Genomic DNA, 12,788 nt, shown 5'->3' on the forward strand with positions numbered 1-12,788 from the left:
GCTCACAAATATATGAAAAGCACATATTGAATATCTGCTTTGAATATTTGACTTGGGGAGAAATCATAGTTTGGTCTACCTCTTGAGTAGCAGTATTTTTTAAAAGACTGTCTTCCCAGTCCAAACAGCATCACACCAATTCAAAGAGATAATGGGGAAATGCTAACTGAAGGCTATATACCTTAGTAAGGGAAACCAGAGACTTTTGCTAAATATTTTCATAATGTATGGAATTGTCTTTCCAGGTAGTTTTAAGCCTTTGGAGAAATAAGAAAAGTCTTAGTGAAGTCTTAATGAATGGAATTGAAAAAGACCAGAGGATTTCTTTTTTTTTTTTTCTTTTTTAAGTTTTATTGACATGTTTTGTTTTTTCATTACAAACATTTCTAGATTGCCTCTGCTCATGAGAGCTCTCTTTATAAAGTAAAACAATTAAACAAAGCTAACAAGTGACCTCATCTGAAAGTCCTTTCTAAGTCGATGGTTCATGGTTCCTTATAATTTTCTTGAGTCCCAATGTCCCTTCTACAGTCACAAACTTTGTATACTGGTATGGCTTTTACATATAAACATAGCTTTCTAATTTATATGGTCTTATCTGATCCCTCTTTAAATGCCTTCCCTTCACTATACAGATATACTTTATAGGACAGCATCCCCAAAAGAATCTCTTCCAGTGCACTGCTAACAGACAATAGGCATCCAATGACTATCCTACCTGTTTGATACATCAAAAACTCAAATAGAGGTGGAGCTGTGCTTTCAAAAAACCTGACCTATAGATGCTGGGGCTTACCCAAAAGCCATACCACCTGCTAGGAGGATTCTTTGCTTTAGCAAAAGCCTCACCATGGGATCTTCTTAAATAACAAGTTATTATCATTAACTAGAAACAATATTAATAATTTTGTAAGATAATTCCAGGATAATCATATGTAGAACTTAAATTTATTGCTTATTCAAAACTTTTCAAGGGCACATGTACCATGTAAAATGAAGCAATATCGTTATGTGATTATCCCTGACCTTTTTTTTTTCTGAGAATCTTCTAGACTTTACCATCATTTGTCAGTCTCTCCCAGCTTTTGTTAATCAGAAAATTGTCGGTGATGTTTTTATATTTGTAGATGGATCTCGTGCGCTCCACATCTGTTCCAGTGTACTCCTTGAGGTTGGATAGAGAATATGAAATACGAGTCAGATCCAGACAGCGTACTTCGGATAAATTTGGGGAGTTCAGTGAGACACTTTATGTAACATTTCCCCAGATGAGCCCTGTTATGAATGAATGTGAAGAGAAAATCAATGGTAATGAAAACCAAAATAGTATTTATCTACACATGCTACTCATTTCTCTTTTACCAAGAGCAGAGACACATTAGGATTGTGATCTTCTCCCTTTCTTTTCATTTCAAGGCAAACCACTTTAGGTGAAAAGGAAGAAGAATTGGCTTCCAGATTATTTACTTCATAGCTATCCAAAGGCTCTCTGTTATCCAGAGCAAACACATTAGGACCCAGGTTACAAGAATGGAAATCTCCTTTTCTTTCTGTTCAAGATAGACTTCTTTCAGTGAAAAAAGAAAGGGAACTTGACTTCCATGTTATTTACTTCATGGCCATCCAAAGACAAGGGAAAGAGATTAAACTCTAGGTTTTTATGGATAGTTGATTATGAAGATCAGATGTTTCTCAGAGAAGTTTTCTCAATTTAGGATCACCAATATAGTTTTCCTCTAATTTCTGATTAACCCAGTACTAGAATGGGATGAGAAATATTTATCAGTTTCAGATACTTTTTGACCTCAGAGTCAGGAGTGTGGGCCAAATGGATCAATGAAGGAATCATCCAAAAATGACCCTGTTTTCTCAATTTTGTTCATACTCTTACTTAAATACTATGGCAATTCTGAACTCCAGTTCTTTTTTTCTTTAATAGCATTCTATTTCACCAAATACATGCAAGGATAGTTTTCAACATTCATTTCTGTAAAACCTTGTATTCCAAATTTTTCTCCTTTCCCCACCTTCCCCCTCCCCAAGACAGCAAGCAGTTCAATATAGCTTAAACATGTACACTTCTTATAAGCATATTTACATACTTGTCATGCTGTGTAAGAAAAATCAGATCAAAAGGAAGAATAAGCAAGAGAAAAGAAAAAATAAGCAACTACATAATAATAACCAAAATATGTGAAAATACTATGCTTTGATCCACAATCTCCATAGTTCTTTCTCTCCTAAATCAATGGGAATCGCTTTGAATCACCACATTTTTGAAAAGAGCTAAGTTCACATCACAGTTGATCATCACATAATCTTATTGTTACTATTTACACTGTTCTGTTAGTTCTGCTCACTTCATTCAGCATCTGTTCCTGCAAGTCTTTCCAGGCTTTTCTGAAATTGACCTATTCATCATTTCTTATAGAACAATAATATTCCATTACATTCAAATACTAAAAGTTATTCAGCCATTCCCCAACTGATGACATCCACTCAGTTTCTAGTTCCTTATCACCACAAAAAGATTTTTTGCTACAAAAATTTTTGCACATGTGGATCCTTCTCCCTCTTTTATGATCTCTTTCCTCTTTTATGATCTCTTTGGGATACAGACTCAATAGAAATGCTGCTGCATCTAAGGATATGCACAGTTTGATAGGGGCAGAGTTCCAAAATGTTCTCCAGAATGGTTGGATCATTTCACAACTTCACCAACAATACATTAATGTCCCAGTTTTCCCACATTCCCTCTAACATTTATCATTATTTTTTCATGTCATCATCCAATCTAAGTGTGAAGTGGTACCTCAGAGCTGTCTTAATTTTCATTTTTCTAATCAATAGTGATTTAGAGCACCTTTTCATATGACTAGAAATGGCTTTAATTTCTTCATCTGAAAATTGTCTGTTTATATCCTTTGACCCTTTTGAGCTCCACTTCTAAAAATAAAAGTGAAGCACTTAGATAAAGAATTCATAGGAGGATTGCAAAGACGAAGAATGTACAGTGCTTAAAAAATTATAAGGAAAAGATAAAGATGAAAGGCTGAGAGTTGTTTTCAGGGTGACAAGACCATGTGTTATCCTTTTTTAAAAAATGAGGTTTGAAGTCAGAGTTGGATCCTAGATTGTATATTTAGTAGACATATGAATTTAAGTATGTCATTTAGTTTATTTGAGCCTCAATTTCCTCATCCATTGAAATAAAATAAAGAAGCAATACTCATGCTGCCTATCTGGTAATTGAAATTATGAAGCTCAAGTAGGTCATTATGTCCAGAGGTGATTATTGAGAGTTTTGCCTTTTTAAAAATGTTTCATGAACTATCAGTTGGATTTTAAGCAAACCAGAGCCTCTGAAACTCCTATAAATCAACAGAGAAGTAATATTCTTCTCCACTGAATAATAAGACAGAAAGGGCATGGAGAGGAGGAAAGGGGAAAAAAAGAGGAGCACCAAGCTATTACAATGACTCTATGAAGACTAACCAGGTTAAGTAATACACTGATGACAAGTGAGAAGTTCTAGAACAGAGGTATTTTTTGTGTTCTTTAAATGTCAGCCATTAATATCTCTGTGGCTAATCATTCTAAAACCATTAACTGTTGCCTATTTCCTTGTGGACTAAAGAGGGCATGAGTTAACTAGAAGCATATAGGATTTACCTTATTTGTATAGTAAAGAAAGATTTTCTTAATGGCATTAAACAGTTGAACAAGTCAGCTTTTATAATGCAGTTGCAACCTTAAGACCTTGAAATCTCCACCTTTAAGTATCTTTTAAAATGAGATTGGTTTTTAACTACTTGGAATATCTTCAGGAGAGTGATAACGTTTAGAAAATATTTCAGTTGACAGATTGAAAGCTATAGAGGAGTTAACTGTCTATTTTTGTATGTGATATGCAAGTAAAATCCCATTTCAAAAATACCATTAAAGTGAAAAATCTAACAAAACTGATTCTAAACCCCAATATGTGCCCCCTTACTTGTAGTAGTATTTAATACTCTATATAATAAGATTTTTGTCCTATGTATGGTACTCATAGATCTCCAAAGCCCCATTATAGGAAGTGACTCAATATTTTCAAAGACTATACTAGAATACAAACTCTGGTGTATTTTACCATTTGGAAGGGCTTTGAATATACTTAGTCAAACATTTATTAAACAGCTGTTATGTTCCAGGTACTGTACTAAACTCTGGGGGAACAGAGGTAAAAACAGTTCCTTCCCTCAAGGAGCTTATATTCTAATAGAAGAGACAACATGTAAACAACATAGAAATAATACATTGATACATAAATGTGTGTGAGTGACATATATACACATATACATATAAACAGAGTAGATGGAAAATAATCTCAGACACAAAGGCATGAGTAGCTGGAAACCATGGACTATATATAGTCTGTTATCAAAAGACTTGTTTAAACTTGAAAATATTCATCCAAAGGGGGATGAATATTTCTGCTCCAACTTCCAAAAACTATCTACCAAGTCACAGAAGTATTACAACACAGAGAACACATACACCAACCAGTTCTTCAGTTCTTGAAGAATTAAAGGATTGATTGTATGTAAAGATAGAGACTAAACATGGAATTTCACTAATACACATCAATCGTCCTCAAATTTTTTGGTCTATGAATCCCTTAACACTCTTTAAAATTATTGAGAATCTCTAAGGGATATTTTTGCTTTAATAACATTTCCACATTAAGCCAAAGTGTTTAAAAAATAAATGCTAGCAATCTATGCAATTATTTCACATATTTTTATAAAGGAACAAAATAATTTTTGTGTTGATGAGTAAATCTTGAAATGCTTTTGAGGAAGTAGGCTGCTGGGTGGTACAGAAGAAAGAATACTACACCTAAAGTCAGGAGAATCTAAGTTCAAATGCTGATACTTACTAGTTATGTGACTTTGGGCAAATCATTTAACTTGTTGCCTCAAGTTTATTACTTTATAAAATAAGAATAATAATAGCAGCACCCAACTCCCACGCTTGTTTTGAGAATCAAGCAAGATAGTAATTGTAAAGTGTGTAGCAGTGCCTAGTACATGGTATGCAATAAATATTAACTATTATCTTTATTAAGTGAACAGAGGTACTCTTTGGAGACAGCACCACTGTTTGTGGTCTCACTCAATTTCCAGATAAAATGACTCCTGATTTCACTAGGTGAATAGCAACTGGGAACTATTCAGAGCCAGAAGGAAAGCATTAAATCTAAATTTCTCTTCAAAGACTCAAACCTTTGTGTGAGTGAAATTTTATTTTGCATTTCAGATTTCCAGTTTCCATGGTTCTTGATTATTATCTTTGGAATATTTGGGCTGACAGTGGTGTTATTTGTATTCATACTTTCTAAACAACAAAGGTAGGTTTGATTGGTTTATTTTTTTTGTTAGTTTATTTTTTTTTTTGTCGGTAGAGCTATTAGATTTCCATTCCTTATCCCATTTATGTTTCATAATAGATTTCCCCAAAAATTGTAAGTGAAAATGAAAAATAAAATCCAGTATAACTTTATTCTTAGTCCCATATTCATGCCAAGTTTGGCCCACTCCATATGCCATTGATAGTTTATTGATTTAAACTCCATTCACCAGAGCCACAAATTCTTTAAGAATTACTTATTATATGACTAGAATAGATGTTTCTACAAACACTGGTTTGTCCATTTAGAATTCTTGTGTTATTTCTTAGCTTCAGGTTCTATACTCTTCTTTGAGATATTCATTCTAATTCAAACAAAATAATGAAACTATGCTGCAAAGTCATAATTATATTTCTTTTAAAGGTATGACTATCCAGATAAGCCACTAGTTTAATCAATGAGTTTTACCAGGTCTGATCTTGTGTTTAAATACATATGGAGTAAGAAGAGAAATAAAGCAAGCATATAATTAATTTTAATAGTATTTTATTTGAAGAAGTCACTTAAATTTTACGGGTCTCATTTTCAGCATCTATAAAAAGAAGGCATTGAACTAAAGCTCTCTTTGGTCTCTTTTAGCATTAAGACTATATATGATCATGACCTGAATACATCTTGATATAAGTAACTCAATACAGAAGGTGGAAATTTATTACAAAGAGTATAAAGCAAAATCAAAGATTATAAGACATCACCAAGAGCTTTGCATTTTATTGCCATATTGCTCCCAGTGCTGACGCCAGAATTAAGTCTAATATTCAAACCCTAATCTGACCCAACATAGAGTGTCTAAAACTCTTGAGTAAGAATTCCTTCTACCACTATGCTACAAAGAAGAGTTATGTTTTGAGTTTAGTTTATTCAGAGTTTTGTGGTGGTGGTGACTGTTGTTGCTGCTGTTCTTAAAGAAAATTTTGTAATGTAGTTCATTGGAAGAAATAAGTGAAGTACGCAAAGTTTCACTTAATATACAACCTTTCAGAAACATTTCCATTTCCTGACTCTAAAGATTCCTATAATGTAGGAGATTTATAACATTTTCAGAATCCTTGGGGGAAAAAATACAAATCTATTTGTTTTTTAGTTTCATTTGGGCACTTTGAAGTAATATTAACTTAAAATAACTTTAGATAAAAGCCAAATTATGTACCTTTTGGATATATCATTGTATACAATTTATGAAATAGTTGGGACAAAGCTAATTTTTATGGAACTGATATACATTGGCACAGTAGCTTACTGTAAAGTAAGATGATTCAGTTTTTTAAAAATTTTATTGATAACTTTTGGTTTTGTGCCACATGTATTTTTCAATATATTATGTTTTCATCTTCTACCCAAAAAGTCTTTCTTTATAACAAAGAAAAAAAAGAAAGAAAATTCAATAAAGTTAATCAATATTTCAACTGAATCTAATATTTTAACATACAATCTTTACAACCATAATTTTTTATCTCTACAAATATAGGAGAGAAGTATATTCTTATATTTCTTTATCAGGGTCAAATTTAATCATTATAGCTTCACAGACTTCAATTCTGATTGTTTTGTTATTCTTCCCATTTACATTGTTAAAGTCATTGTATGTACATATTGTTTTCTTGGCTTTGCTTATTAGAATTTGCATAAGATCATTTTTGCCTTCCTATACTTCTCTATATTCTTCATATTCATTTTTGTTTCATAGCACAATAATATTCCATTACATTCAAGTACCACAACTAAAATGATTTTTACTTTTAGCCACAGATCATCAGGAAACATTGTAAGAGCCAAATGAATTATGATCTACATTATTTAATTTATGTACATTATTTATATATTATTAATATAAAATACATTATTTAGTTTGTTAGGAATTAAATATTTAGATTAAATGTATTTTGAACCATAAAAGAATATTTCAAATAATGAAGTACTTTCGCCTATCTGTGCCCTATCTTTGTTCCTCCAGTGCTCAACATAGTACTCTGACCACAATAATCACCTAATTATAATTTTAGTTGAGTTATATAAAATCATAAAGACTATTTTACAAAAACGTATAAGTTCATTCAATTCAATATCTTACCTTTAAGTAAAACTACACAAACCAAGTGATTGCCTCATCAAAGCAGTAACCCCTATGTCCCAAGAAAAATATAAAATATCAAATTCACAGAAAAAAATTTTCCTTTCTTAGATCTACATCTATAATCCAATGATAATAATAGTTGTTATCATCATTATTATATACCATATCCTAAATATATAGGAAAGATCTGAGTAGAAAACATTTAGTGTCTCTTATTTGTTTAAAACATTTTATTTAAAAATTATCTTTACTGGATAAATAGATCCTTTGTATCAATACAAGATATGATATTGTCTGTGCCCAACATTTCCAGCATGCTAATAGAAAATCATAAAGCAGTTGGAAGTGAGGTAAGAGAAAAAGATAACAAAGTTGGATAGTCAGACCTTTATAATATACCCACATCTTTGAAGTAGTTTAATTATTTTGTTTAAAGTTTTGCAAATTCCCAGACCACCAAGAACACATTAAAGTGTAAGCAAAAGATTACTTTTCCATGCTATATCCAAGTGATTTTCTTTTATTGTCTATAAGTAGAGATTATCTATCGTACATTCTTCTATTAACCCAGATAACTAAGCTCTCCAATTATTCTTTATATTATGACTAGTTGTCATCATTGGTATATGTTTCTGAGTCAGAAACATTGTTTTAGAACAGTGATCTCTAATCCATTCCATAGCCACACATGATATTTCTAGTCTCAGATCATCCATCTTGCAAACATGTTTCTTTAATCTCAAAGTTTCAGGGACCCAACTAAAGAGAAAAATGGATAAATTAGCAAGAATCAATGTTGGAAAACTCTCTCATAGCACATGCCTTACCGGTGACAGTTAATTAGCATCATCCTCATAAAACCAATGATAACCACAAATCATATTTCTGTAAAGAATTATGGTTCACAGCATGCACTTTTCATATCATGACTCTGGCAGGCAGACAGTGCATTTCACAGATGAGGGAGCAAGAGCAAGTGAAACTTGCCTACACCTAAGAAGTGACAGATCCTGGACTGGAACAAAGGTAGTTGTTCTTTAGTCTGAGGTTCTTTTCTAATCTGCCACAGAAAAAGAGGGATACATGACATTATGTAGCCTTCCTAGCTTTCCTGGCATTACTAGCTCTTCTAGACTATTTGGTCACATTGTCACTGCATGTTTAGGAAAGGAAGTCAAATGAAAAAAAAAATAGTCTTTGAGGGAAGGATACAGAATCAACAGAATGTTACAAAGCATGCTTTTGCATCTTATTCCTATTTGAAAGTTGGTGGTTAACCTGCTGAGTCAGCACACTGGAGGCTTGACTCAAAACAAACAAGGACCACCCAGAAAAAGCAGGTGAGAACATTCTGAGAATGACTTTCTCATTGAGGCTATTCACACTGATGTCTTCCCAACTGCAGTCAAGTCCTGGAATGGTCACAGTGTTTGATTAGTTGTTCCTACTGCCAAGATAGGGATAATTACTTTCCATACCTTTTATATGAACCCATAAAACAACTCTGTTAGGGGGTAGGGTGTCCTAGAACAGGGATTCTTCACCTTTTTTATGTCATGCACCCTTTTAGCAGTATGGTGAAACCCATGGGCCCCTTCCAAAAATTGTGTTTTTAAATGCAGAAGATAAAATATATAAGATTATTTTTTTAAAAAACAATTATATTGAATACCATGATTAAAAAAAAAATTAATCAAGTTTATGGATAACAAGTTTAAAATCTCTAACCTAATGTATATAGAGGATTGATCCTGGAGGGAAAAAAAATCCTAGTTCAAGTCCTGGTTCTCACACATACTACTTTGTAACTTTGAACAAGCCATTTAAATTCTCAGTTCCAGGCAACATTATTTCCTTTTTTCCACTTTTTTTCTTTCTTTTTTTTTTGTGTGTGAGGCAATTGGAGTTAAGTCCAGGATCACACAGCGAGGTCAATTTTGAACTCAAGTACTCCTCACTCCAAAGTGGTTGTTTTACTACCACCTCACTGCTCCCCAGGCAACTTTTCTAAGACTATAAATTGGAGAATAGACATTGATTTCCTCTGATAGAGAAAACATTCTCATTTGGAGTTCTCTAATCGCTTAGGATCTCACAGCTAATCTCTCCCGTCCTTGCCCTCTCTCACCACCACCCCTAAAAAATATTTAATAAAACATATCAAAGTTTTTCAGATAAAATTCTCTGTAGTTTTTCAGATAAAATTTTAACTCTAGGTCAGAGGTGGCTGTAGAAGAAAAGTATGGAAAAGGAAGATTTAAATAATCAAGGTGGTGTCATAAAATGATAACTAGATTAGGAATTAGAGCTCTAAAGTTTTGATAATTGAATTTTGCTGTCTTGTTTTCTAAACTGTGAAGAGCTAGAGCCACACAAAGCAGAGCTAGAGACAGGTTTTAGAGATCAAGTAACAGTTTGATTAATCACTATCAGAGTGAGGAATACAGTTTGTAAACTGGAAGTTCTCCTAGGCAGGAGACCTTCACCTATTGGAAGAACATAGAGTTACACAAATCATAAATGGGAAGGGAGAGGAAAGATGAACTACAGTACAATCATTTTCAGGTTTTGATTGATTTTCCATGACGAGCACATGAATGGACTACAATTCCTAGATTATTTCATGTCTTAAGGGTATCCCTCTCCAGGATACAGAACCAGAGTTCTGTGACAGGAAAAGTTTGATTCACTTCATTTATTCTACATAGGTACAATACAATGTCAGTGATTGATATTTTCAAGCTCCATGGGGAATTTCTGACTCCCAAGTCAGAAAAAGAAGTTCTAAGAGATTTAAATTATGTGTATTCATTACACATATCAAATAGATAATTATGGAAATCATAATTTTTTTCTTCAGTTTAACTGTAAAATATAAAGGTTGAACTAGATGTGTGTAGGGTTCCTTCTGAGAGCATACTAAGAGACATCATGTAGTTGTGGAAAAAATCATAGAATTGAAAGCATAGGACTTAGTTGGAATCCTGATTACTTCCTATGTGATCTTAGGGAAGTCATATTACTTCTTTGAGCCTCATTTTCCTAATCTTCACTGGTATGGATCAGTTAAATGACCTCTAAGGTGCTATCCACAGCTCTAAAGTTAATATTTCTCATAAATCAGCTCTTAACTTCACTTATTGTGGTAAGATACATGATAAAGTATATGATAATAAGGCTGAAATGAGCAATGAGATGAAAGGTATGCACAGTGCACATTTTCAATATATGAAACTGAAAGACCCAAATACTCAAATCAATCACTTTAACCATTAAGCTATCACTGATATCAGCAGACAGTATGACCTAATGGTTAGAGGATTGATCTAAGAGTCAAGAAAACATGAGATGCCCTTCTTTTTCATCTCATTATTTTTTGGAAATTAAGCAAAAGCAACCTTATATTTTCTATCTTGAATTTCACTCTAGAAGGTGAAAGTTAGCCACCAATCTACTGTATATGCATCAGTGGAGTAGGTTGCAGGACAGCTACCTCTGATTTGAAACTGACTCTGGCAAAAAGTTTGTTTTGCTGCACTGGCTTTAACCTTCTATAATTTTTCTTTACTTCTTTTTGTCTCTATGACTTTCTCTTCCTTCTTCCATTCTCAGTGATGACATTAAAGAAAGATAAATATGCTTTTAAATCAGACTATTTATTTTTTTACAAGGATCAAGCTGCTGATTCTGCCCCCAGTTCCAGTTCCAAAAATTAAAGGGATTGATCCAGATCTTCTCAAGGTAATCATTAACCATTTTGACCTATAGCTAGTTCTGAGGCAGGGAGAAAAAAAATTAAGGATGATGGGTTTACTGAGCACCTACTTCACATTAATATAGTGTTTCTTTTCTACCAAATGAAGAAACTTTAAAATATAAACTTCCTCATTTACCATATCAATTCCTCATTTACAATATAAAATTCCTTATTATATTAATTACTTAAATGACAGAAGTGACCTGAAATGTTTTGAAAATAAATCCCATGATGTTCATAATGTCAAGTGATAAACATTTATTAATCACGATACAAAGGCAAATATGGAATAGTCTCTATTCTGTGAGAGATAACACAGACATATGTACAAGTACGTATATATGTATATAAAGAAACTACAGAGTAAACTACAAAGAGACAGATATGATATTGATGGAGTGGGGAATAACCCAAAAAGATAAGAATTATATCTTTCTACTTATTGCAGAGGTATAATTCTTCCAGGATTTGAAAAGCATTCTCTAAGTATCATATGTATTAAAGTAAATAAGAATAATAATGATGTTATGCACCTCTCTAAGGGGCTTCTTAAAATAGCATGTTAATATAAAGGACCCTCTCTAGGGCTTCCCTAAGTAGGATGGAAAGAAGACTCCAATTCACAGTTCTGAGATGAAGAACAAAAAATAATTTAGAAAAAGGAAGCATTACTGAAATCTCACATGGTAACCTTAAATCTACAAATGGGTTAAATCAATTAGGATCAAGGCAGATTTTATTCAGCATAGTCCTGACCATGAGAAAAGTTGGCTGCTTCTGTTAGACACAAGAATTTGAAACAGGGTAAATCCCACAAAGGATTCCATTGTTGAATCAGGATAAAATGTTGATGAAACTTTCATTCTGAAGCCCAGGTAGCCATTTTCTCTGAGAGAATTACCCCAGAAAGTACTGATGTGCACATCAACCCTAAGAGCTATTGTTTGTCCCTCTGAACTACAAATCTACAAATTCTCAAACTCCTATTATATTAGTATAAATGTATGAGTGAACTGGCTTAAACCTAAACAGTTGCTGCAAACATTCAGCCCTACCACGTTCATTTGTAAACGCAACATAGCCATGATAGAGGGACCAATTGATATCTACCGTTATATTCCATTCAATAGATCACCAAGGATTTCACCAAGCTAAATTATTTGCAAGCTCCAGCATAGACTCTCCAGTTCCCAGATCCCTCTGGTGACCCTCTCAGTTTCTTGAAGCTTAAAGAGAAAGCAGAGCCCCTCCATTTCACATAGTTACTTCTAGAATGAGATTCACCAAATATGTATGCTCCCTGAACTAAACTGATTGGCTAGTCCTCCCGCTTAACATATGTATACTTTTTATTAGAGAGGCAGTATGACATAAAAAAAAGATCTGAATTCAAATTCTGCCTCAGGTTACTCAAACTCCTTGTGTCTCAGAAAGCTTCCTAAGACTTAACTACTAAGTCAAAAATGGGTTGTAATCTTCATATATATAAATATATATATATATAT

The 12,788-nt window shown here is 33.0% G+C and overlaps 1 protein-coding gene and 1 long non-coding RNA gene across 5 annotated transcripts in view; one reads left to right on the forward strand and one right to left on the reverse strand.

The window, feature by feature from the left end:
- GHR (growth hormone receptor) overlaps positions 1–12,788 on the forward strand; it is a 299,645-nt gene that overhangs the window by 282,049 nt on the left and 4,808 nt on the right. For all 4 annotated transcript variants that reach the window (XM_003759913.4, XM_031964598.1, XM_031964606.1 and 1 more), the window contains 3 exons: positions 1,128–1,308; positions 5,302–5,392; positions 11,198–11,267. In XM_003759913.4, coding sequence (XP_003759961.3) covers positions 1,128–1,308; positions 5,302–5,392; positions 11,198–11,267 — 342 coding nt within the window. The remainder of the gene's footprint in view (positions 1–1,127; positions 1,309–5,301; positions 5,393–11,197; positions 11,268–12,788) is intronic.
- LOC116423173 overlaps positions 111–12,788 on the reverse strand; it is a 31,729-nt gene continuing 19,051 nt past the window's right edge. The window contains exon 2 of the long non-coding RNA XR_004233664.1: positions 111–1,275. This is a non-coding gene — a long non-coding RNA (uncharacterized LOC116423173). The remainder of the gene's footprint in view (positions 1,276–12,788) is intronic.

This window comes from Sarcophilus harrisii, chromosome 1, assembly GCF_902635505.1.
Source record: "Sarcophilus harrisii chromosome 1, mSarHar1.11, whole genome shotgun sequence".
Classification (NCBI taxonomy): Eukaryota; Metazoa; Chordata; class Mammalia; order Dasyuromorphia; family Dasyuridae; genus Sarcophilus; species Sarcophilus harrisii.